At 36.8% G+C, this 26,714-nt stretch overlaps 4 protein-coding genes across 5 annotated transcripts in view; 2 read left to right on the top strand and 2 right to left on the bottom strand.

Annotated features, from left to right (window-relative positions):
* The window catches only part of LOC109051248 (AT-rich interactive domain-containing protein 3B-like), a 31,500-nt gene extending 30,271 nt beyond the window's left edge, over positions 1 to 1,229 (top strand). Inside the window, exon 9 of the mRNA XM_042753535.1 lies at positions 294 to 1,229. Coding sequence (XP_042609469.1) covers positions 294 to 454 — 161 coding nt within the window. The 3' untranslated portion in view covers positions 455 to 1,229. The remainder of the gene's footprint in view (positions 1 to 293) is intronic.
* A 6,597-nt stretch (positions 1,230 to 7,826) lies between these two features.
* LOC109080724 (early endosome antigen 1) lies at positions 7,827 to 22,065 on the bottom strand. The gene is made up of 24 exons (XM_042753344.1): positions 21,791 to 22,065; positions 21,259 to 21,522; positions 21,096 to 21,160; positions 19,928 to 20,207; positions 19,712 to 19,809; positions 18,546 to 18,669; positions 16,146 to 16,274; positions 15,121 to 15,246; positions 14,931 to 15,035; positions 14,526 to 14,711; positions 13,485 to 13,714; positions 13,124 to 13,391; positions 12,951 to 13,028; positions 12,726 to 12,857; positions 12,571 to 12,644; positions 11,486 to 11,570; positions 11,295 to 11,385; positions 10,837 to 10,904; positions 10,669 to 10,770; positions 10,522 to 10,562; positions 9,014 to 9,080; positions 8,815 to 8,886; positions 8,730 to 8,783; positions 7,827 to 7,901 (listed from the first exon to the last, which is right to left on the bottom strand). The coding sequence occupies exons 2-24, from the start codon at positions 21,430 to 21,432 to the stop codon at positions 7,827 to 7,829; spliced, it is 2,724 nt and encodes a 907-aa protein (XP_042609278.1). The 5' UTR covers positions 21,433 to 21,522; positions 21,791 to 22,065.
* Positions 22,066 to 22,444: 379 nt separating this feature from the next.
* Positions 22,445 to 23,895, top strand: etfbkmt (electron transfer flavoprotein subunit beta lysine methyltransferase). Its single transcript, XM_042752551.1, has 3 exons — positions 22,445 to 22,825; positions 22,955 to 23,085; positions 23,223 to 23,895. Exons 1-3 carry the CDS (start codon positions 22,536 to 22,538, stop codon positions 23,576 to 23,578), a joined length of 777 nt encoding a protein of 258 aa, XP_042608485.1. The 5' UTR covers positions 22,445 to 22,535; the 3' UTR covers positions 23,579 to 23,895.
* On the bottom strand, positions 23,705 to 26,670 carry amn1 (antagonist of mitotic exit network 1 homolog (S. cerevisiae)). 2 transcript variants are annotated; one of them, XM_019095746.2, is made up of 7 exons: positions 26,471 to 26,668; positions 26,258 to 26,387; positions 26,049 to 26,178; positions 24,497 to 24,714; positions 24,332 to 24,388; positions 24,145 to 24,256; positions 23,705 to 24,056 (listed from the first exon to the last, which is right to left on the bottom strand). In XM_019095746.2, the coding sequence occupies exons 1-7, from the start codon at positions 26,497 to 26,499 to the stop codon at positions 23,983 to 23,985; spliced, it is 750 nt and encodes a 249-aa protein (XP_018951291.1). In that variant the 5' UTR covers positions 26,500 to 26,668; the 3' UTR covers positions 23,705 to 23,982. The 2 variants fall into 2 exon arrangements, with proteins under 2 accessions (XP_018951291.1, XP_042608484.1); XM_042752550.1 differs by having other exon boundaries at positions 24,145 to 24,388; positions 26,471 to 26,670.
* Between the last annotated feature and the right edge of the window lie 44 nt (positions 26,671 to 26,714).

The raw sequence follows: 26,714 nt of genomic DNA on the forward strand, positions 1-26,714 counted from the left end.
GATGAGACACTAAATTTTCAGCATCATTACTCCAGTCTTCAGTGTCACATGATCCTTCAGAAATCATTCTAAAATGCTGATTTGTGACTGAAAACATGAATAAAAAGTAAATATTTTTGTGGAAACCATGATAAAAATGCTTTTAGGATTCTTTTGACTTTCTAAAAAAAATATAATTTATTTGAAACATTTTTATAACATTATTTATGGTCTTTTTAAGAACTCAGCCAGTTTTACTGTAATATTTCAGTTTGAAGGACATTTATGAATGCATTTTTTAATACCGTTTACAGGATCCTTATATGCTCAGAAGTCTGGAGCTGTTCCCACTGCTGTCACATCCATGTTCCCAGGCCAGACCTCCACCTTCAGTCCCGGAATCCCCTCTTCCTCCTCCTCTTCCTCCTCAAAGGGTCCTGACTCTGTGGAGCCGGCCACAGGAGTGTCACCCTAACTGTGACCAGCTCCCTGAACCAAACAGCCAGTCAGTCCAACCCAAACTACAGTCTTTCCTCCGAGCGGCGGGAGACGTTCTGCCCTCTAGAGGCGACACAGCAAATCCCAGTCTGCCTCCAGCACAAACCACAGCTGTGTTTTCCTTCCAGTTAAGGGAGGACCACACACATACACTTTTACAAACTCATCAGCTGTTGAAGCTCATCACGGACCCCACCTGCTCTTTTCTACAAGATGTTTTCTCAGGACTGAGAAGGTTTTTAAGAGATGTTTGATTCAACAGAATACCTCAGCTGTCTTAATCTCAGTGCTATCGTGAGTGTAAACATCGTGTAATCATGCCTTTCCACACCCACAGTCATTCACTCACAGAGATGTGCGAAGCAATCATGGCATGATCAAATCTACATCTGCCAAAATCACATTTGTGAGGTTGTGGTTGACGCTTTTTTTTTTTTTTTCTCTCTTTTTTGCTGTCTATTAATTCTCTTATTTAAAGTTTGCTGAATTTACCTCATCTGCAGTGAATTTAAAAGACTCAGGATCGATTATGATACTGCTGTGTTGCTCTTTGTCGAATTTGATGGATTTTAAAACACGCTACAATCCCCATCAAGTGTTGCAAAGTTGGTTTTGGTAGGAAAAGGGGTCACAGATATTTTTCCTTTTTTAAAAGTTATATACTTGATTTTATTGTTTTCTATTTCAGTTGTTTTTTAGCTTCTAGATACAGAAATATTAATATGATTTAAAAAGAGTTTTAATTTTAAAACTCAATTTAAAAAACCTAAAAGTTTTTGTTTTTTTTTGTTCTTATTTAGACATATTTACAGGCAACAGTTTGGTTGAAAGATTTTTCTCTACCTCAGACACAAGACAATGTATGGTTGAAAAGAAATTATGTGGACACGCACTGTTTGTGTCGCACACGTCAATCATTTCTGTGCGTTGGACGATCATGTACAGGCTCGTAAATATAAGAGCCTTGATTAATGTAATATTCTTCTACTCTGCTGCGCATACGAGTTCTTTACAACAAACCAGGTCACGGAAAAGCAGGATAACATTCAAATCAAAGGAAGATTGGATGTTTTTTTTTCTTCGTATTTTTAATTGTTGAACTTCAGACCTCACGTATCTTTCCATATTGGAAAGCGAGTTTCTCAGGAATTTCTTAATTTTTTTTCCTTCATAAAATTTGAACTTCAGAACCTAGATGCAGTCTCGCTCCTGAAACGAATGACACTAGATATTATAACTCGGTCAGTGTGGGACTGAAATAGCTACCTCAGTCAGGATTTACCTCGGATGTAGTTCATCTGCCTGCAGTACGTCACTGAAGTACTGCTGTCTTTTAATGCAAAAAGTCTCTCAGGTAATGAATTAGCAAAATACCTCAGTGAAAGGCAGAACAACGTTAATACAAGTGCGAGATGAGATTATTGTTTGAAGAGTGAGATGCAGTATCTCATATCCATGAAGTATTGATTATCACATGTTAAACTGACTTCCTGTACTTCCAATACACTTCCAGTAGCAATCGAGGCTTGTTGGCTGGTTATGTTCACGTACTCGTGCTGATTTAGCCTCATCAGCAATTAGCTTTACATTTTAGCAGTTTAGATTCCTGCATTTGCTTGACCCTGGGACCTGCTGGGATACAGACACTTTTAATTTCTTATGTTTTAATTTCTATATTCTTCAGATAAAGGCATAGCTGAAAACCAAAGACCATGTGTTTGTTATCCTCTTTGATGACCTCACTGTATAGACACATGCAACTTTACACAATGAAATTAAAGTCTGATCTGATGTAAGATTTTTTCGTTTTGTGTTTTTCTTAGTCTGTGTGTGAAATTACCTTTTTTTTATATATATATATACTGTAAAGTCGATTGTATTCCTTCATCATGGTCAAATTTTTGTTGTTTATTTAAAAGTCACATTTACCACAATTTTTAGTTATACAGTGTTAATATATAAGCCATACAAGCAAATATTATTTTAAATAAAAATTTTAAATCTAAATTAAAAAATATATATTTTTAATTTGGGGGGCTTGAAATGACTCCATGGGTGGTTTTGCCAGGGTTATTATAGTAACAAAAATTTATATGTATATCAGTTGCCACAGAAACAGTTCTCATTTAGTTCTCAGTTCTCACTACTTAAAGTAATAAAATAAATAAATAAAACTAATAGAGTGAAAAAAAAAATTAATGAAAAAAAAGAAGCAGTTCATGTCTTAAAACACCAAGAGGAAGTACATCAATCATTTGCTTTTGAAATCACAGTTATGTCCACACCTTAATCTAATTGAATCTGATTTTGTAAATCTGCCTTCATAATCCTTAAAATCTTTGTATTATTGAAATGCATGCATATTTACTTCTGTATTTGCTTAAAACAGCAAGAGGAAGTACATCAATCATTTGCTTTTGAAATCACCGTTATGTCCACACCTTAATCTAATTGAATCTGATTTTGTAAATCTGCCTTCATAATCCTAAAAATCTTTGTATTATTGAAATGCATGCATATTTACTTCTGTATTTGCTTAAAACAGCAATTCACATTAACAGACTAGAGATTTTGATTATGTGCAGAACTAGCAGTGGATGTGACAGATGCTGTTTTGTGGGGGTGGTGGAATGGGATTGTTCTGTTGATGCCCTTTTAATAGGCACAGAGTGGGACACATGGCATAGTTGTCCTTGACCCGTCACCAGTAAAGTGTCTCTTCTCACCATCTCTGGTGTGTCCCGCCCCTGTCCTGAGCAGGACCACCCTTTAAACTCATTTCAGTCTCTCACCAAGGGAGTCAGTGGAGAGGATTACTACCCTAGACATAATCAAAAGACCACTAGAGGAGAATCAATGGGATTTTTTTTAGCTTCAATGACGATTTGGATTTAAATTTTATTGAAAAATTCTTTGGATAACTTGATGGATGGTATTACACAGCTGGTATGGAGCTGGAACTGGTTGAGGTCCATCTTAAAGCATTTTGACGAAAGAAAGACTCAAAACCAGTTGTGACTTCTAGGTAAGAAAGTACACAAGTGTCCAGTAGAACATTTGAAAGAAACATTCAAAGAAAGAAAGGTTGTTCAACCCTAGAGATACATACAGAGGAGAGATCCTGGTTCGACTAGTGGAGTTCAGCTTTACAGTTCTGAAGTTACCTCTTTGGAAATACATGATGTTACTTCAGAAGTTAAAGATGAACTGAGAGCTGTGGTGTTCCTTGGTCATCATGCCTGCTGAGGAGGAGGATAACTCTGGGCAACCTGTGTGGCAATCCGTCCTGCTGTTTGGCTGTAAGGGAATGATCGAGGGAATCATTGTCCTCTTGTTTCTCTGGCTGCTATTGCAGGTGCTCTTCACAAAACAGCATGAAGGTACGGTATCTAACCTACATGCACACTTGAGACGTGTTTGTCAGGCAAGTGGTAGACAAGTTGTCCATTCAGTGCGAGATTTCAGATACAAGTACTGCAGTTCACGTCTGGTTTTACTGTTCTGTTACTAAACACAGACTTTATGCAGATTAAATTGTATCCTTTGTTTGCGGATTATGACTTAACAGTTGTTCTGACATTTGGAATGATAGTTACAGATTAAAATGCTGTTCTAACCCTCCTCTGTCTCTTCAGTCCACTTGCAGATTCTGCTGAGTGTGGGTTTGGTGGTTCTGTGTTTTTCCCTTATCTTGGGCTGCTTCATTTGTTGGTTAAAGACCAGACACCAACCACCCGAAGACAAAAAGACTGTGAGGACACCCCCTTCTCCTGATTCTGTTGATCATGTCACTGTGGCTTTGAGTCCTGCCCCCTTATCTGGAACCACATTTACCAAATTGCAGTGCGAGGAGCTGGAAGGATCCATTCAAGACTATCCATCTGCTTTCGAGAGCTCTACACCATCAGATGAAGAGTTGACTGCTGTCTCTGAGGGTAACAAGTCATGCTTCCAAATGAGACGACTCAGTTCTCCATCAGTGTCCTCTTCTCTATTCAAGCCAATGGCCAGTGGCCGCTCCTCTCTCCCGTCTTTCCCAAGACTTAGTTCTCACAAAGACCCGGGAGGTTCTGGAACGTCACTGCACTGTGGCTGGAGATAGTTACTCATTTAGCGAACACAGAAGGCTCACTTTTCCCAACCCACGTTCACCCTGTGCCCTTTCTCCACTTCAAACCCAAGGTCTACTACAGGATGAACCTTTAATTCCTAACTATGGTTCATATTCTTGCAGTGAGACCTCAGATCCTTTCTTGCACTTTACCCTGACCTTCTCTTCAACACAGAACACACTCACTATATCCATAGTGGGTATAACCGGTGCAGTCCATCGTCTAGAAGAAGTGACTGTCCAGGCCAAGCTGCCTCCACTTCGCCCTGGACCTCTGGATATATCTGCCCAGGATTACAACCTTAGCTCTGGACTCTATAAAAAGAACTTGGTGATCAATGTTGGATCTCTAGAGGATCTTAAGGGTTGCATGCTCAGACTGGCTATCTTCATGCAGGATAATCCAAAGACATCCCTATTTGAGGAGCTTGAAGTTTGCTGTGGTAGTCTGGAATGGACACCAGACAGGCCTGTAAGATGCATTAGAGAACTAAGGCAAGTCGTGGTCAAGTCCAAGAAGGACACTTCATAGCTCTTGCTATGAGACTATACTGTCTTAAACATTAACCCAAACATTTCAAAGACCTACACCTCATGCTCTCTTTCAAAGGACAAGAGTGGTTAATTTTTTATTCAACATGCTCAACTTTAATTGGATGTGGACATTGATGTCCCTCACGGAATATGACCTCCCAATAATCAGAAAGAGGTCACAAGGTCTTTTGTCAGCTCTTCATCTTGTTGCAGTACCAGACTGTGGTACATTGACTGAAAGTCCTCATCCTGAAAGCAGATCTTACCAACCAGACTCCAGGTGAGATTAAAATACACTGTTCTCACCCTCTCCCAAATGGTACCCTTGCCCTAATATCAGTTGGACTGATAGCTATACAAGTTTATAGACTCTGAAGTCCAGAACAGTGGAACTCTTAAAAGGGGAATTGAGAGCACTCAAAAGCACCATTTTGAACCCTAAAATAGGGCTTATCAACTCCAACCCTGAAGGGCAAGAATTTAGCTCTAATCCTAACCAAACACTTCCAAACAAGTTAATCAAATTATTGAGAACTACTTGCAAATAACAACAGGGAGTTAAACTGGGATTGATGCTAAAGTCTGTAAAACAGTGCCCCCCAGGACTGCAGCTGAAGAGTCTTCTCTAAAATTAAAAACAGGATACCCTACTACTGGGGTAGCCAAACCTGTAACAGATGCCAGCTGGTAAGAACTGTCCAGGTAAACTTCACTCCCCTAAACTCAGGAGGTGCACTAGATGCTGTGGTTTTTAACATCCTTGTCAGTGCACCCGCCTCCCGTGTTAGTGACTCTGGTCCGAGTCCCACTCGGTATGGAGAGGTAAGGCCAGAGGGGTTGCTCCTGGAGGCCTAACATCCCACAGAGTTTAACTACAACCCCGATCAAACACACCTAAACCAGTTGATCAAGGTGTTCAGGATTACTTGAAAATAACAGGCAGGTGTGTTTGAACGGGGTTGGAAATAAAGTGTGCAGAAGGTAGCCCTCCAGGAGCTGGATTGGTTACCTGTGCCCAGACTCGCAGTCCTTTTCTGCCCCCAAATGGGTTCAAAATCATTTTATTATTCAGAAGGGTGCTCACAAGCTAGTATATACCATCAGTGTCCCCTTCATCCAAGGCCATACTGGTGCGGACTTCACAGTAGACTTCTACCTGGCATTTTTATGTGAATCATATGACACAAATGTGGACTTGGAGGAGGACTTTTAGAAATGAGGGTAACATTTGGGATAGGGCAATTGTGCCAAGGTGAGCACATCTGTGTTTCATGACTTGACAGAGGTGGCATGAATTTATTGTATGATTGGAGATTGGCGTTCATACTTAACCCCCACCTCACAAAATACACTGCATTCCTCTTCCTGTCTTAAATTCTGCATTAAACAAATTTCACACAAAACATTCCACAGAGCTTAAAATGTCAAGAGGTGCCATATTGTCCACGTACAATGCAAAATAGTTCCCAGAAAACTGTTTAATGTCCTGGGAGTGCAGGAAAGCATATTGCACCACAAATCCCACCTATCAGATAAATGAATACATTTGTCATGATATGACAGCATGTCTGCCATATGCATACGGCAGGTCCAGCTTACATGACTGTTATGTAAAAGCAAGAGGATTTATCCATCATAAACTAAAGCCTAAATGTTTGCTTTTAATGTTCAGGATTAAACGCTTGTTTTACGAGAGCTGAGAGTGAAGATCCACAGGAGATCAGCCTATTTTAATGACATTGTAGTTTAATCCCCCTCCCTCTTCAATCCTACAGACGACAGTCCTATCCCTTTCATTTCAGACCTGCTCAAACCTCAGCAATGGGAGGTCACGGCCATGAGGTCAATTACTTGTATAGCATTCATCTCCATAGATAACACATATGAAATCTCATGGTTTTACATGTGTTATACTACATATTAACACTGGTTTTGATATATAAGTATAGAGAACCATGGCCATGTACATGTTTTTAATAGACTACATATTGCCATAATAATATGGTGTTTTTTTTCTTTATGATGCATATTTTATTGAATTTTTCATCTTTTTCTTTTGGCAGAGATGCACTCATTGTCACTAAGGCAGGTTCTTGTTGGTTTTTTAGTCCAATGAAGAGGGATCGATTTACTGTGTAGCACAAGTCAAACAGAAACTGTGCTGTGCAACATCATGTTTTTTAACCATAAGTGCGAAATGAAGAGCTGACAAGACCTCAAGTCTGACCCAACCATGGACATATATTAATGACCTTTATTATACTGGCATTCTGTATCCTATGTTAGAAGACATTTTTGACTGAATATCTTTAAATATCTAGAACTAAATAATATAATTAACTATTATTATGTTACTATTGTGTAAACTGTTACTATTGTATGTATTAGTGAAATCAAATATCTCTAAACAAATTCTTTGGCATTCAAGACAATTAAAAGTCAGCATTTATGAAAAAATTAAATATATGAATATGAATAAATATAGTCTGTTTCATATGACATGTTGGTTTTTGTGTGTGTGTGTGTGTAATTTAAATTTACCTCAAAGTTGTTTCAAACACTTGGAAGCTAAACAACAACACTGAAAATCTGGCAACATGCTTATGAAAATTTGTTTTTCGTTTGTGTTTTGTTTTAATAGTTGTACTGTGTAATTCATAATAAATGGCAATTTATAAAGAAACTGTCAGTGCAGTATAGATTTTCACAATGGATTATCATCACTCCAGATGCTGGCTCCCCTCTCCTCTTCAAATGGACCCTTCTGTATCTTCCGAATCTGAGTCACAAACCTCAACCTGCCTTGCAAGGAATGTTCCATCACTGCAGCCCAGGGGAAATTTGTCCTGTTGTAAGTTTGGTTGAGGAGATATTACTTTGGCTGGACCAGCAAGACAGAAAAGAAACATAATTACACCACAATAAATGAATGTTAGCATTCTGACTGAGAAACTAAAATAATAGCACCCAACACAAATTTCCAAAAGCTGAACAATCAAGTTGGCCTGATTTTTCCATATATGATTGGACTGGTCACACTTTTCACCTTCAAGCAGATTTTCATTTCTCTCTTTTAGATTTTTCCATTGCATCTCACACTGCTGACATCTGCGAGGGAAGTAAGTGTGGGACATTTCAATGTTTTTTTTTTTTTAATTTACCACGTATTAGACAAGGTTCACCGATTTTAATAATATCGCACCACAGCACTAAAGCTGTTTATCCCATTGTACTTCTATTTTAAGTGCTGTAAGGATAAAACAACTACACAACATTCAGAATTTCATTCAACACGGGGTTTCTGATGTGTTTTATCCCTGCTTCTGACCACATCTCTGCAGACGCCCTCCTGCAACCCTAAAAGCTGCTTATGTGCCCCTCCATCCCAGCATGCTCTTCGATTAAGACAAAATGTGAGATCAGGACACTCCAATTAGAGTCTAAGCCCTGATGTGCTTATGCATGGAGTTTTTTTGTTTGTAAAACTTCCCTCTCTGAGATATCACAGATTTAGAAACAGAACAACAATTCCATCAAGTATCTTAGTAAAATATGACTGGTTGGGCAGGTTTTATATGTTTTTACCACAATCATCATTATAACATACCTTGGTTGTTTTGCTGTGGTTCTTCAGATTGGTGGGCTGTTTCTGCTCCTCCTCTTTCTCCGACCTCCGATCCCCCCTGAGAGACTGAGATCTGGGATGAAGAACTCTTTGCTTCCCCCTGCTGGAGCTCCTGCTCCAGCTTCTGTGTTTTTCTTCCCTGGTGGTTTAATGTGTCAAGAGCATTCCAGTTCTAAATGTGTGTCACAGCTGTTATTCATTTCTGTATTAAAAGGCCAAAAAAGTATTCACTACTTGAAAATGAAGTAACTATACGAGGGGTTTACCGCAGTACTTGTAGCATTTTGGACCCTGCTGTCGACCAAACCAGATCTTCTTGTGAAAACTGGAGACCTAGTACACATATCACATACGTAAACATTTTGTGTCAAATGTCAATAAAATCTGATTTACGGCCTCTTCTCCAAGGTGCGTTTTAATGTCCGCTCCTGTCAAATGTGAATTATGACACTGGGAAAATTCCAGCGTTCCCACCCCCACTCCTCTTCCTGAGCCAGGATTCATGCAGATCTACTGAGTAAGAGTTAGGAGCAGGGTAACTGCAGTTAACTAAAACTGAAACCATAGAAAATAACAATAACAAATTTGTTACTTGAAATAAAGTAAATGTTAACTGACATACAACAACTCAAAATTCAGCTTATTGCACAGGAAACATTTTTCGTTTTCATTTAGTTTAAATTGATGTTCTAGAATAACTAAAACTGAAACAGAAATAAAAAACACTATACAGACACATGTATAAAGTATAAAATATATATATAACTAATGAAAAAACAACAAAATTCTTAAAACTTTAATTAAAATTTAAATAGAAATGGATAATATGAGAATAAAAACTAATTTAAAATATTAATGAAAACTATAATAGAATCTAAATGATACTAGAATTAAATAACTAAAAATAATGAAATAAACTAAAGCCAAGTAAGCTAAATAAATACATGTATTTTTTTTCTATACTAGAACTACTAGTTTCCAGTAAGTAAGTAACCATTACAAAAATTAACCATGATTTTACTACAAAAAAAAAAAAAGTTACTATAGTTAAAGCATGGTAGCTACAAATGAACCATGGTTTTGCTGCACTAATGATAGTTTAATGGTATTTGTAGTAAAACTGTAGTCATACAATTGGTAATCAATACGCCAAAAACATTGTTACTACACTTTTACTGTAATAAAAACATGATTCTTTTTTGTAATGGAAATAAATGATTCAAAATAATATTGGTGTCACAAAAGTATTTTGTAAATATGACTTTTGTGAAGTGGTCTTTCAAGTATCTTTTTGTTTTTTTTGCTGGTTACCAGACAAAATCAAACAAACAAACAAATTTATAAATATATTACTGGTGTCACAGAAACAGTATTTTTTTGTAAATGCAAAATTCTCAAATATAACTTTTCTTTCAAATATTTCATGAATGTTGGTTTTCAGTTAAACTCCCAGTTAAAACTTTAGTCTTTTCCTTTCCTTTTCAATTTCAAAAACCAGTGGTTGATATAAGGAATGATCAGTAAAAAAGTCAGATAAGCCTTGACTGATCTTGATTAATAATGTGCCCATTCACGGTGTCTGACCATTCATTTCATGTGCTCGCTTACTGATTTCTCCACAGATTCTCGGTGGGGGAGGGGAGAATGATGATGACTCTGAGTCTGGAATTTCCCCGCAGTCTCATTTAAAAAAAACAACAATTTGAAAAAAACAAGGAAGATAACGAATCAAACTGACTGACAACTGACTGAGTGTTTATGCTGCTCTACTGACCTCTCTCCACACTGCTCTCGCTCTCTGAACAGACTTTTCAGCTGTAACACAGAAAGGAGACACAAACAAGCACAAACAGGAAGTAAATACTATAACACTTGTTCTGATGAAGTGTTTAGGAGTGTTACTATGCACACGGTGCAGCACCTGCTCGGTGACCAGCCTCCTCTGTTGGTTCGGATCTACAAGGTCTGTACCCGCAGGTTTCTGTTTTTTAGTCTCTAATGGAGATTCTTTCTCTGTTTTGCCCTACGGAATGAAATATGGATGAATAAACACATTAACACACACGTGCAGACAAACATCAGTCAGTACCTGCTGGGGAGGTTCAAGATCCTGCAGGTCTCGTTCCCGCTCAAGCGTTTCTGCTCGCCTTCTGCTTTCTGGAGCCAAAACATAAAAACCAAGTAAGTTGCAGGAAGATACTCATGAAGGTGTGCAAAATGTGTGTTATTCAGTTATTTTGGCAGGAACGTTTCTCCAGTACACAAGGAGGCGATAGAGTCACCTACAAACTGCTGTGCTTTTAAACAGTATTCAGGTAGCTAGACATACAGTTTGAATTTATTTTAGTTTCAAACCACCCTTACAGCAGATGCTAATACGCTATAGAGCCCCTTCTAGTGTAAATGCTACACCTAGTTGCACTGTGTTTTAAACACACTTCGGAACACAACAACATGTAAAATCAAGCTTGTATATCTAGGAGCTTTTGTGTTCTATTAATTATGATACATTTTTGGCCTTTGCTTAATTTTAGCATGAGGGAATACCTTCTAATGGGGCCTTTGGTGACTCTAAGTCCTCAGGACTGCATTCACTGATCACTTCCTTTCTCCACAGCAGACCTTTGTGTCCAAAAATCTGCCCGAGGTAAGAAGCACAAAGACGTGGGATACTGAAACCTGGTCAGATTAATCAGTTCTGCCGTGAGAGAGTTTTAACGTCATGGCTGTCGTTGTACCTCCTGCTCCAGGGCGGATATCTTGATCTGAGCCTCTGCTTTCTGTGTTATCCTCTGTATCTCCAGGTTCTTCAGATCTTGATCCCTGCGGCAGAAAAAGAAAAAAGGCTGATGACATGAAACCTGTCATATAGTTTATTGTTCCATAAAGGAACAATAAGCGGCTGCTTCCTGTTTTACTAGTTTTTGATAGCACTGCATGTTCACATTCCATGACCGTTAAACCCCCTCATCTGGAAATAAATGGTCATAAATGATCTGAATTGTGCATCTTAAGGTCCTTAAACAGTCACATGCATCATTCATTCAAATATGGCCATAACTATTATGTTGATATAAAATATATATATATATATATATATATATATATATAGAGAGAGAGAGAGAGAGAGAGAGAGAGAGAGAGAGAGAGAGAGTACAGATAAACATGGCATAAGTATATTGCTAATATATTTTAAAATATATTTACAAAATACATATTGTTACTTATAATTGCTCATTTATTTGGGACTTCTATTATATTATATTATATTATATTATATTATATTATATTATATTATCAATCTAATCTTTCTTGGATAAATGAACGTTACTTACATTATCAGAAAAATTTAATTTTATATTTTTACATTAACAATGTAATCAATATTCTATTTATTAAAGCCAATTATGAATCTCGTCAAGTTTGTACACAGGAATAAATTACATTTTTAAATATATTCAAATAGAAAGCAATTATTTTAAATAGTAAAAATATTTCACAATATTAATGCTTTTGCTGTATTTTGGATCAAATAAATGCAGGCTTAATGAGCAGAAGAGAATTATTTAAAAAACATAAAAAATCTTACTGTTCAAACATTTTGACTGGTAGTGTGTATATATATATATATATATATATTTTTTTATATATATATATATTTTTATTATTTTTTTTTTTTTTTTTTTTTTTTTTCATATACTGAGCATATATTTGAAATATACATTTTGGTCAGAAAAGAAATGTTTAACATTACATATAATTTAAATCATATAAACATATGTTTTTTTTCATATGGGAATGATTATGAGTGAAATATACATACTTTTCTTTAATTTCCTGATCTCTCTTTGCAAGAAGCTGCTCCAGCCTCTGGACCTCACCGCTCTGTTGTGACTCCTGCACAAAAAAAATCATATCTCTGTTATGGCATCAGTCATCCAAGAGGACACAGATCTCTGGCAGGTTTGCAGGTCCCACCTGACGGCGAGCAGACCGCAGCTCCTGTAGCTGTTCCTCCAGCTCAGTGTCTCTGATCCTCAGCATGTCCCTCACCTTCAGCAGCTCCGCCTTCACCTGCACCAACTCTCCATCCACGACTTCAAGAGACACCGGACGTGATATTTTTAACGTTGACATTGTGACCAAACAGCTCTTTAAATGCATATTATATATTTATTCATGAGGGACTTTTTGACTACATACAGAGCTACCCATGAGTCTCTGCTGCACTTGGCTTGGGTCCCTCTCAGGCTCTATCTGTTGTGAAACTTCAGGCTCTCGCTGTAAGACAACATAAAGAGACACTAACAAACAACACAGTAACACTACACTTGACAAATGGTCACATTAGACCAATGAAAGGAAACAAAAGTTACGTTGTCATTCACTCGCTGTTGACTCTTGAGCTCATCGAGTTCTGCTTGCGTCGAGCATAACGTCATCGCCACATCCAGCCACCTCTCATTCCAGTGAGCAGCCAGTTTCCTCAACTCCTCCTTTTCCTGCTCAAACCCCGCCCTTATTTGCTGTTGCTCCTCCTCTTTATGCTTATACCCCGCCTCCGAGATTTGGACTTTTTTTTCCAGGTCTTGACATTTTAATTGCAGAGTCTGATTTTCTTGTTCTAGATTGTCCTGCCGTTCTCTGTATATATGGAATTAATAACCTGGATCAGAGCCAAAAATAATCTGCACAATCAATATTAATAATCATTTCCAGGCAACACTGAAGTTCGACCTGTGCTGGCAGCATCTCTCTCCCAGCTCTATCATCTTCTCATGAAGTCCATCATCAAATGTTTTCCTCAGTTCCTCTTTCTCTCCTATCAGCTGCAAGCGCTCAGTCTCCAGTGCCGCAATCTGATTGGTTTGGATCAGTTTCTCCGCCTCCAGCTCGTGTAGCTGGTTAAGAGTCACCTGTAGTCGCTCTGTAGCTTTGGTCAGATCAGATGACAGCTTTTCGTTCAACTGAAATTCCAAAGTATTCAGAAAAAGGTTGTTCAGAACAATTCAGAACAAACTAAAAAAAAAAAGGGTTTTATTGAAAGCCAATCAAATAACTTTTTTTTTTTTTTAAATATAATTATATAATATTTATAATATTAATGTTATTATTTTCTAATGCTATGACTTTAAACAGTCTTTAAAATAATATAATTTCACCTGATAATATAATATAATATAATATAATATAATATAATATAATATATAATATAATATAATATAATATAATATAATATAATATAATATAATATATCTGTCAGAGATCATCTGGGAAAGTCAGATCTAACATTCAAAATATTAGCATTAAAAAATAAGAGCATTAAGTATTTTGAAAGATGTCTCTTATGCTCACCAAGGTTGCATTTATTTAACTAAAAATATATAAGAAAAAAACAGTAATATTGTGAAATATTATTACATTAAAAACAGTTTTCAATATTATTATTTTTTAAAAAGTAATTTATTCCTGTAATGGTAAAAATTTCATTACCCCAGTCTTCAGTGTCACCGAAATCAGAAATCATTCTAATATGCTGATTTGCTGCTCAAAAATATTATCAATTAACGGTTGTACTGCTTAATATTTTTGTGGAAACTGCAAAAGACAGCATTTATTTTAAATTACGTTTTTTTTTCAGTTTCATTAATTGAGTTTTTACTGTCACTTTGGATCAATTTAATCTGTCCTTTATGAATAAAAATGTTAATTTACTTCATAAAAGAACCCCTAAGGAAATATTTTTGTATATAGATTTGGAAAAGAGTGTCCTCTGACCTCTTTAATGGAAAGCAGCTCCTCCTTCGTCAACATGGTTTCTATCTTCTGTTTGTTGGTCTGGCTCTTAGCTTGAGACAGCTCAGAATGCAGCTCACACACCTGCTCACTGAAGCCCTGTTTGCTTCTCTGCTCCCTCTGCAGCTGCAGATCCAAAGCCTGGATCCTCTGATGGAGCTCTGCTTTCTCTTCACAGACATTGACAGAAAAGTCAGCGTTTATACCATGTTACATCTAAAACAGTGCTTCTGAACTGGAGGGCTGCGGCCCAGAATAGGTCAAGGACAGCAGAGGAAATCAATGCTAAAAGCAAGTAGTAAAATGTGTACTATAAATACAATATTGTCTGATAAAACTGTTGATATTGTGTTTGGGCATAGCTTAATATGAAATGTGATGTCAGACCTGGACAAGATGGTCTTTGTCCATTAAAGCTCTGGATAGTTTGACCTTTAAGTCATTCAAATTGTCTTCTAGTCTCCGGGTTTTAGTGGAAAACAAGTCTTTTTCCTAATAAGGAGATAATAGTTTTTCTGGCAGTAATGTAATGCAATAATGAAAAACTAGAGAGTGTAGCACAGTTTTTTGCTCATACCAGCTCTATTTGTCCCAGACGGCTGCGGGACTCATTCAGCTGCTCCTCTAGCTCTTTCTGGGTCTGGATGGAGCTGCTCAGTCTTTGCTCCAACTCTTCTGCTTGGTTTATTGCCTCATGTTTGCTCTGTGTAAATGTTTGCGCACTTTTTAAATCTCAGCTTAATTTTTGTGCATTAAATGTAACTTTAATCACAATGAGTACACTTTAAAAAGGAACAGTTCACCCCAAAATGTTAATTCTGCCATGTTGTTCCAAACCTGTATGACTTTCATTCTTCTGTAGAACACAAAAGAACATTTCTGAAGAATGTTTGGTAACACTTTACTTAAAGCCTTTATGTATGATGCATTATAAAAGTAGTTTTAATGCATTACCTTATAATGCATTGTGCAGTCTCATAAATAATTATAACCACAGTTAATACATTATAACACGTATCAATTCCTTGTTACACTAAACATTTTAAATTAATTTATAATTATTTACAACAATATATTATGTATTACAATAATCATTATGCATTATGCATTATAGCCTTTAATAACACTTTATAATGCATTGCACATAAAGGCTTTAAGTCAAGTGTTACCGAATGTTTTTCTTGTCTTAAAAGTTATTTTAGTATTATTTACTATATTTATTTTTATGTCTTCATTTTAATTCTAGGTTGTTGTTGTGGTTGTTTTAGTAATTTTGTTATGTGTTTTTGTCATTCTTAGTATTTTTTATATTGCTATTCTGGATTATTATCTTTGCTTTAAATTTGTATTTATTTCCAACTTATTTCAGTTAGTTGCCAATTAAGGCAACATTTCTATTTTTTTTTTTTTTACTTAATTTATAGTTTGTATTTTACTTTATTACTTTAATTTTATTTTTTTTTTTTAATCATTTCAGTCTTGACTTCCACTGTATAGACTAATTCAAAATCTTATTTTGCGTTTCATGCAAGAAAGTCATAGAGGTTTGAACAAACATAAGGGTGAGTAAATAATGACAAAATTTTCATTTTTAGGTTTAACCTCTTCAGAGGAGTGGAGCTGTCTCAGTGCACTGTCTTTCTCATACTCCAGGTCATCTGTTCTCTCCTCTGCTTTTCTGAGAGCTTCTCTGAGCTTCTTTATCTCTTTCTCAACCTGCCTCTGTCCCTGCTGGAATCAGCAGAATACAAAACCTTCTTAATATTCAATTCAATTCAATTCAGTTTATTTGCCAGACTCATGTCCAAAAGCCATGCAAGACAGGACAGATCAAAACAAACAAAACAAACAAACAAACAAACAAACAAACAGTAAGAAAAAAGCAAATACAATAATTAAAATACATACAGACATTTCAGCCTCATGCACTCTCAGTCTGGATGTGTACCTGTAGCAGCTCACTAAGGGATTTGAGAGTGCCACCATGATACTGTTAGTAGACTCATCCAGACGTTGCATAAATTTAAACATCAAATTTCTTAAAAGTGCTTTCAGATGTGTGGTTACTCCTACAGATACAAACATCTGACTAGCACTCTCTCCTCTGGGAACCTTGAGTAAAATTCTCATTGCATCATTGTAGGCAACTTGTAACTTCTGCATGCTAGATTTTTTGTAAGAAGACCACAGATGGGCTGTAAAAAAGTGGTGTATAGTAAGCTTTGAACAGAGCCACTTTAACTCGAGTAGAACAGTAACTAAACTTACGTGCTATGGTGTTTGCCTGTGCATATAACTTATAACACTGTCTGTATATGTCATCATCATCATTCATATCATCTGCAATACAATGACCAGGGTATTTAATCTTTTTGCAAACCTCATTATTGGCTAGCGTGAACACAGGAAAAATTAAGCAATTTATCCTGTTTCGTTCTGCATAATTAAAACAGCACTCTTGCTGGAATTGTATTTTATATCAAATTCCACCCCCATAATCAGAGCATATATTAAGAAGCTCCTGCTGCCCAACACTACTCGGACTAAAAGTAACAAGGTCATCTGCATACATAAGATGATTCACCAGCTTGCCACCAATCATACAGCCAGTGTTACAACCATTAAGTCTCCTTGACAGTTCATCCATATATAAATTAAATAAGACAGGGGACAAGATTCCTCCCTGCCTAACACAATTGGACACTCTAAAGGGGGCAGATATGCTACCCCCCCATTTGATATGCATCTGCTGGTGGGCATACCAATAGGCAAGAACCCTCACAATATACCCAGGGACTCCCCTTTGCTTTAGCGTAATAAAAAGCTGTTTGTGATTCACTCTATCAAATGCTTTGGAGGCATCAATAAAACACATGAGAATAGTGGAATTTTTAGACTTATACAAATTCACTATTTCCTTGAGAGCATAAATACACATGTCTGTGCCATGGTTTGGCTTAAATCCAAACTGATTATCCAGAGAAGAGATATACCCACTCACTCTATCAAGGAGGATTCTTTCCATTACCTTGGATAAAATACTGGCCAATGCTATAAGTCTATAATTATCCAGGCAGCCAACTTTTCCAGCTTTGTCCTTAATAACTGGGACAAGCAGAATATATAACATTGAATCTGGAAGTATGCCATGGATCAACAAACCAGTAAAGTTGATTGCTAAGAGGGAAGCAAGCCTAAGACTGGCATTTTTCAGATGCTCTGCAGTTATTGAATCCATACCACATGCTTTATTGTTAGGTAATTTCCATATGGCACCAAATACCTCATATGTCAGAATACTTATTGATTCATTACTGATAGCAGAGTCCTCCACATGTGGATCGTGTTTTAAACAATTAAAGAGGGAGCTATAGTGCTGTCTCCATATTTCAACAACATTATCTTCTCCGGAGACTCCTTCAACAGTACAAGGAAGGGAAGATTTACAGTTATTGAGGGACCTCACCTCCTTCCAAAAGTCAGTAATATTCTTGCTCATCATTTTACTGGCCATAGAGTCAGCCCTCATGGCTTGCTGATTTCTAGATATAAAACGAACAGCATACTTATATCTGGCATTGGCAAGCTTTTTATTTCTCAAGCTCAGGGCCCTGCCTCGGTCTCCCAGCCAGGGCCCAAAGCTTGTAAGCTTCCCAAGCTTCAGTGTGATATGGTGCTACATGCTCATTCCATCCTGGTCTAATATTATAGGCCCTGTTTCTCCTGTGTTTTTGAAGAGGTTTACCACCTTCCAACAGAGCAGCCACAACATCATAGATTACTCTTGTGCTCCTCAATCTGACAGTTGACATCCTTACACATAATAGCTTCTCTGGGCAGATAAACATTACTTAGATAATGGTCTGTATTAGTATAATAAGCCAAAAGATCCTCTTCAGAAAGAGTTGACCAGTCTAATTTAGTACTCACATTACACACTTAATAGATTGAAAGTATCAAAGATGAAAGTTCATGTACGTTTGCAGACGTTTTTTGCTCTACCTCTCTGAGGGTTTGGTCTTTTGCAGCGGGCAGAGTTCTGCTGAGAGGGTTTGGTGATGTGGGTGGACTTCTTCTCTCCAGGTTAGACCTCATCTTCAAAATGTCCAACTCAAGCTGCAGAACTCTTTGTTTACATGGAGTGAATCAACATATCAAATCAAGACAGAAATGAAATGGGTAAAAGTGTGTTTTGCTTTTTCTAAATGTTATGGATAATTCTGTCATTATAAATTATATTATTGACAGCAATTTGAGCAGGATTATAATTCAAAATCAGCACTCAATTCTGATTTTAAGTATTTGGTTTGTTACGGTCTGATTTGAGTTGATCCAAGAAGCATAAGATGCAAGAATCTCTGATCATCTGTACAAAGGTGTCACGTGATCAATAGCACAAATGTGTGCAAAATTCTCAATATTTATTTGCATTAAAGTGTTTTTTGAAATCCTTCCAAATCTTAAAAAAATGTGTTTATTTTCAGTTTTAAAGGGAAAGAAATAGAGTGATCTTAGACTATTGGACCCCACTGTAAGGGTCAGTAAGATTTTTTTCTTAAAGAAATGAATCCTTTTATCTAGCAAAGACGCCTTCAACAGTTCAAAGTGACACTATTTATAATGTTACAAAATAGTTATATTTTAAATAAATTCTGTTCTTTTGAAATTTCTGCTTACCAAAGAATCTTGAAAAAAAAATGTTATGGTTTCCATAGAAAATATGAAGCAGCACAATTGTTTTCAACAATAATAAGAAAAAATGTTTCTTTAACAGCACATTAGCATAATAAAATGATTTGTGAAGGATCACGTGACACTGAAGACTACAGTAATGATGCTGAAAATTCAGCTTTGCATGACAGAAATAATGTACATTTAGAAAACCTTTATTTTAAATCATAATAATATTTCAGAACATTGATGTTTTATTGTATTTTTGATCAAATAATTGAATAAATGCCGCATTGGTGAGCATAAGAGTCTTTTTCAAATTCAAAACATTTTACCGACCCCAATGATTAGAATGGTAATGTATGCATAAATGAAGTTTCTAAGTAGCAGTGTGTCCTTGCAAAAAAGATGTTGATTAAATGTTAGTTGTTTAAACTAACATTAATGTCCTTGTCACATAGAGTATGGATTCCATATATAACGCTAATATAACTCACTTGTCATGTAATTCCCCTCGATGGCGGCTTTCCTCAAATCGGCTAAGCTCTGCAGCTTCCTTGTCGTGTTCAAGAGCACTCACTGCTTCAGACAGCTGCTGTGGGGGAGGAAGATCAACAGCACACTTTGATATCCCTTTCCTGTTTACTGTCCTGTCAAACTAAACCAAACTGTAAGATTCAGTGTCTGTAGAGCTCAAACCTCTTCAACCACACCTTGTGCTTCATATCCAGGACGTTTGAGATGCTCTGGCTTTGTTGAAGCTGAGATCCTGTGGTTTTCAGAAGGTCTGTCTGAGCATCCAGCTGACCTCTGGCCTCTTGGAGCTTCTGGATGAGCTCTGCTCTCCTCACGCTACTTTCCTCCAGAGCAGCTCGGAGCTCAAAGTCTTCAGCAGAAGAGCGTGATCGCGGAGCTCCTTCTGGAGCCAGACGGGATGTAGATGACCATCTCGTCATGCCCAGGGAGCCCCTGTGTTTCTGGCTGCCAAGAGTGCTGGTTTAGAGAGATGTCAATGTTTTTATCATATTCATATCAGCTGGAAATAAAATCATTTTGAAAGTGATTCGTCATTTTTCCTCTGTGATATTATCATTGTGGTGTGTGGACTTCACTATTCTCATAGAATTAGAATGATTAGTAAAACTTTATATTGGTATAATTTCCTTGAAATTCTTTTCAGGCCATCCAAGATGTAGATGAGTTTGTTTCTTCATCAGAACAGATTTTAGCAGAACAGAACTTAGCATTACATCACTTGCTCACCAATGGAGTGAATGGGTGCCGTCAGAATGAGAGTCCAAACAGCTGATAAAAACATCACAATAATCCACAAGTAATCCAAACCACTGCAGTCATCAATTAACATATTTTAAAGTGAAAAGATGCATGTTTGTAAAAAACAAATTCATCATTAACTGGCCAAAATACCAGCCCATAATCCATAATATCACTTCCTCCAGTGAAAAAGTCAATCCTCTGTTGTTCTCTCACATCCAAATCCACCCACATATTTGTTTAGAACTGTTTTCGCTTAAACAGTGATTGATCTGTGCATATTTATCTCCGAAGTTAAAAAGGTCTTAATGATGGATTTTTTTATTTTTTTTACAAACATGCACCTTTTCAATTCAAGACATTAAAAGATGGACTGGAGTCATGTGAATTACTTGTGGATTTCTGTGATGTTTTTATCAGCTGTTTGGACTCTCATTCTGACGGCACCCATTCACTGCAAAGGATCCACTGGTGAGCAACTGATGTAATGCTAAATTTCTCCAAATCTGTGCAGAAACAAACTCTACATTTTAGGGATGGCCTGAGGGTGAGTACATTTTAGTAAATTTGAATTTTTTGGGTGAACTATACTTTCAAAGCACTAACCTGGTGCTGATTTTTGAGCGGCCAGTCGATCCACATAAGCCTACACAACTCCATGCTGGAGATTTCTGAAAAGAAGCGTCATATTTGTTAAAAATTTTGTAAAAGATTATTAAAAAAAAAAAAAAGATTTGTTTTGATCCTCAGAGCTTCACTTTGTACATACCCGAGCTTTAAGAAGAGATCTACTATCCCAAAAGTCAAGATCCGAGGACGCGAGGGAACTTTGAGACCTAAGAGTGCGCCAGAAAGATGTACGGCCCGGGTCAGCGTCCCATTCCTGCTCACTCCACAATCCTGAAGGTGAAAGGCTTCTTCTTTCTCCTCTCCACTTGGCCATATCCAAAAGTGAGTTGAGAAACTGTGTACTCAAATGCAGATCGTCCTGCCCTTATACAAAACTATTTCACACGGACCAGACAGTTCGAACCTAGCATGCCGGAGTGACACAACAACATGGAAACAATGTCTAATGTTTATTTGCTGCTAGAATCTTTTTAAACTTAGTTACTTGACAGTCAAGCAGTATCTGTGGCAGAGAGCGCTTTGTAGCATTTGCTCTTTTATAAAATGCATAATATTAAGAGTAAATATTCATAGTACTATATAAATGTGTATAAAAGCATTAGATTAATGTGTCACTAATGCTGTCTATTATTAATAACAAAGAAAATAATCACCAAAACAATATAACGTACCTTTTGTATCCTTGGTGATGGCTGTTTTTCCTCCTTGTGTTTTGATTTCACACACACTCAGTACTTGACACTCGGTCAGTTTGCTCATTGAGCAGGCAGTGCTGTTGAAAGAAGCCTTGGCAGCAGGTATCTATGGTGACTGTCATATACAGGAGCAGCCCACCTCTTCACTGAATAATCACTTTGTGAGCTCATGGGACTATTTCTGGAAGGTATGATTACAATGATGAAGATTTAACATGTACCAGCCAGAACACTGCAACCAGTCAATAACAACAATGACACACACACACACACACACACACACACACACACACACACACACACACATATATATATATATATATATATATATATATATATATATATATCATTCTTCCCCCATGTTCATGTTTACAGCTTTTTAATTAAAACGAGTACATTTTAAATGTTCTTACCATGCTAACATGTTTTAAAAAAGTGATGATATCTGGCAAATATATCATCATTTACTATTACTTTTGTTATTGATTCCTAGTTTTTGTAGGATGTTTTTCCTCCTGTTAATGTATTCGGCAAATGTACAAAGTTCAAAATTAAAATTTAAAAATGTAAGCAAGATTTTCAGTCGAGCGCTCTGATTGGTGAAATCATCTTCGTGACGTTGCAGACGTGCCGAGCCGGTCTGCGCATGCGTGACAGACATGTGGAAGAAACGTAAATAGTAGAAACAGGAGGGATTTTGACTCGTTTAAGCATTGCAGACATGTACAGACGAATAATCCTGTGTTTCCGCGGTCAGGACACTTTAAACCCATTACAAAGAGGAACGCGTTGTTTAATGCGTCGATACGTGACAAGCGTCAGATCAGAGGATGATATAAAGAAGTTCATTATAGACAATACAGAAATAGTGAGCTCCCAAAGCTTGACCCCAGAGATTTCGTTAAGACTCTTCACCCCCACCTGCCGGTTCTGGACGGAGAAACCTGAATTATGGCCTTTCCCTGATCCTTACTGGGCAATATATTGGCCCGGTGGACAGGCGCTGGCTAGGTAACAAATCACTATAATAATAAACGCTACGGTAGATTTTAGGTTAGTTACTGTGAGATGCGTTCAGTCTACCTGCGTTATTGTGTCGTTTTTATTAATGATGCATTTCTGAGTGGACTGTGTTCTCAGGTATCTGTTGAATAACCCCGAGGTGTCTGGAGGCAGAAAGGTGCTGGATCTCGGCTGTGGTTGTGGAGCATCAGCCATTGCTGCCAAACTCACTGGAGCTTCCCATGTTGTCGCCAATGACACTGATCCAAGTGAGACTTGTGTTCCTGCTGCAGCTCATAACTGAAATAAGAATAATAGATAAGAGTTTATCAGAGACAGTGGTGGCCACACTGACTGACAAAGGTTTTATGATATTAAACATAAGCGCTTTGTTTTGTTATTACAGTTGCTGCCGTTGCCACAAAAGTGAACTGTGAACTGAACAATCTGGAGCCATTACCTTGTGTGACAGACAACATGATCGGCTCAAAACCTGATGACTGGGACCTCATTCTTCTCGGAGACATGTTCTATGATGAAGATCTGGCTGATCGTCTGCATAAGTGGCTCCAGACATGCATAACCACACACGGAGCACAAGTGCTTATTGGTGACCCGGGACGGGCTCAGTTTGAAAGCCATGACATCAGAAAATTATTACATAAACTGGCTCACTTTGAGCTGCCCGACTCGGTCAAAGAGGAGAACTACGGACTAACAAATAGCACAGTGTGGTGCTACAACTACAAACCTGATCTATAACAGCCAAAGCATTCATGCGCAAGTATAGTATGGATGTCAATAAAACATCCATCATATCTATCTATATATAATTGATGCTGTTTACTGGAAGCTGTTGATGTTCAGTGAAACCTATTCTAGAGCAGATTACTGTTATTTCATACATATATTTTTATTTATCATGTGTTATAGTACAGTTGAAGTGTTGAAAATGAAAGGTAGGTAAACAAAACAATTTTACATAAATATATTCTTAAATATTAAATAACATTACAATGCAAACGATGTACAATTTTTAGCATTTTTTCCATTAAACAGTGACAATTAGTTTAATTGATTTGACAACGATTATGCATATCTTCTTTGATGAGTGCATTACATTTACAACAATAAAGTTGATGTGCTGTAGTTGATAATAAGTCACATTAGTACACAGTCCAAGACACTTGTTGGATCTTGTTGGGACCAATAAAGTTTTGGAGCGCCTCCCTTGATTTATCTAAAAGAGACACACATAGATGCACTGAAACATCATTTCTGGACTACAAAAAATTTGTTGCAATTGATGTCCATGACCATGTGACTACCTGTAATCAGGGGACATCCATGGAAATTGAAAATTCTGATGTTGGCGCAGTTTGCAAGAACAGCAGTCACTGCCACATCAGTCAAATTGCGACATCGTATCATCTGTAACTCCTGGAACAGTAAATAATTAATTACAAATAATAATAATAATAATAATACAATATTAAAATGGACTGTATGCAATACCTTTAGGCTGTGTGAACAAACTCCAGTTGCAAGCCCAATGACCCCTTGATCAGTTACCTTTAAATAGTGTGAATGTACAAGCAGTAAGTATTTGGTCAAAATAATAATCATCAGTGTGTACAAAATGTTTAAAAGAATGTTTAAAAGGACAACGGTGTAAATGACCTCTGTCCCCGAGAAGTAAATGCTGTGCAGCACCCTGCAGTTCTGTCCCAGCTCCAGCAGGGCTCTGTCACTGAGAGCAGCACAGCCACGCAGGGAAATCACTTCCAGAGATCTGCAGTGTCGCGCCAGAGCCTGAACCCCTGAGTCTGTCACAGCCGTGCAGCCTGTGAGATCAACGACCTGAAGATAAGGGCACCGGGATGCCAGCACCTCTAGACCTGAGGGAAAGAGAAATACAGCAAAGGATCATGTCTTGAACAATTTCAGTGTACTCAGATTTCAATTGGAGTCTAAAATGTACAGTTTGGGTGTTACATTCCAAGATAATAAATAAAGAGGACCTGACATTTCCTTTCTGAGTTATTAGTCAAGTAATAAGTGCACTTTCATTTCAGTATATAAAGGTCAGGAAGTCTCATGATGAACAAGACTTCATTTATTTGGTCAAAAATACAGTATAACAGCATTACTACTTTAGTATTAAATTACTATTTAAAATGACTGCGTTCAGTTTTATTATACTTTGAACTGTAATTTATTCCTTTGATGCAAAACTGATTGTCAGCGTCATTACTCCGGTATTCTGTCACGTGATCCTTCAGAAATCAATCTAATATGCTATAAACATTTAAACATTATTATCAATGTTGACAGTTGTGCTGCTTAATATTTATGTCATTTCTGATCAATTGAAAGCAATTAAAATAATTGTTTTCAGTTATTAAAATACTAAATATACATGTATTTAGCTCTAGCTAGATTTATATCCAATTATTAGTGATGTTTTCTAGTTGATTGTGATTAATATAGTTTCATTAAAAATAAAACTATTCAAATATAATACAAAATCAAAATAAAAGTTTTTGATTACATCATATGTGTGTGTACTGTGTATATTTAATACAAACACATGCATGTATATATTCATGAAAAATGTTATGTTTATATTTTCAATATATTTACATATAATATAAAATATAAGAATGTTAATATATGCATGTAAATACATATGTTTTCAAAATATTTACTGTATGTGTGTGTATTTATATATAATAAATATACACAGTACACATACACATATTATGTAATCAAAAACTTTTATTCTGGATGCGATTAATCGTTTGACAGCACCAGTTATTATTAACAATTAATAATAATTATAATTAAGCCGGTAATATTTTCAGGTTTAACCATGGGGACTCTTTTATTATTTACCCCATATACCAATTTATACATTTCTAAATTAATTTATTAATAATTGACTGTTGGTTCTTTAGTTAATTTCAGTGTTATTTTAGTACTATTTAGATTCAAATATAGTATGCAATGATATTTTTAATGTATGTTTAATATATATATATATATATATATATATATATATATATATATATATATATATATATATATATATATATATTGTTTCAGCTTTATTTAGTAGTTAGTTTTTAGTTAACAATAACAACACTATTTAATTTGCCAACAAATGACTGCATATTACAAATGACCCCCCCTATATACAGCACTGATTATTTCACATTTGTGAAAATAATACCATTCGAGGTGATATCTGCACAGCCTCTTAACAGTATTGTCCTCAGCTGTAGGCAGTGGATTTGCTGAAGCGCGGAGTCGGACACCTTGCAGTTCTGCAGATCCAGTGTGTGAGTGCCGTTGTGCACGAGCTGAAACACAAATCACACACACGATGAGCGCAATACAGCATCATTCATCACAAATGCTCTTGTGATGGGGACGCATTACCTGGCTGATGTTGGAGTCGGTGACCGTGCCGTAAGACATCATTATCCGCAATAATCTGTCTTTAACGGCGGCAGGCAACATCCTGATCTCCTCATACCTCTCAGCGCGCTGAGCGACGCTAAAAGCGCACCTGCGTGCGGAGAAAACACTCAATAAATGAACAGAATGAAGACTGTCGGTAGCGTTAAACACTCGATAAAAATGGTTACTCACAAGCTCATAAGAGAATCTATGGTAGCCATGATTTGGTCGTTTTCAGTGCTGTTTTTACACCTTTATATGACGAACTGCGAATATGTCATATGTAATATACGTTCTAATTGAGTCACATCGTTAACTTTCTATATGGCTTCTTCGCTGCCACATTGTTTTGTTTTCTCTCTCTCGCGAGTATCATAGTGGGCGGGTCTTGTTTATAGTGTTACGTCACTCATAAGCGACAAGCATAAGCGTTCGA

The sequence above is a fragment of the Cyprinus carpio genome, chromosome B25, assembly GCF_018340385.1.
Source record: "Cyprinus carpio isolate SPL01 chromosome B25, ASM1834038v1, whole genome shotgun sequence".
Lineage (NCBI taxonomy): Eukaryota > Metazoa > Chordata > Actinopteri > Cypriniformes > Cyprinidae > Cyprinus > Cyprinus carpio.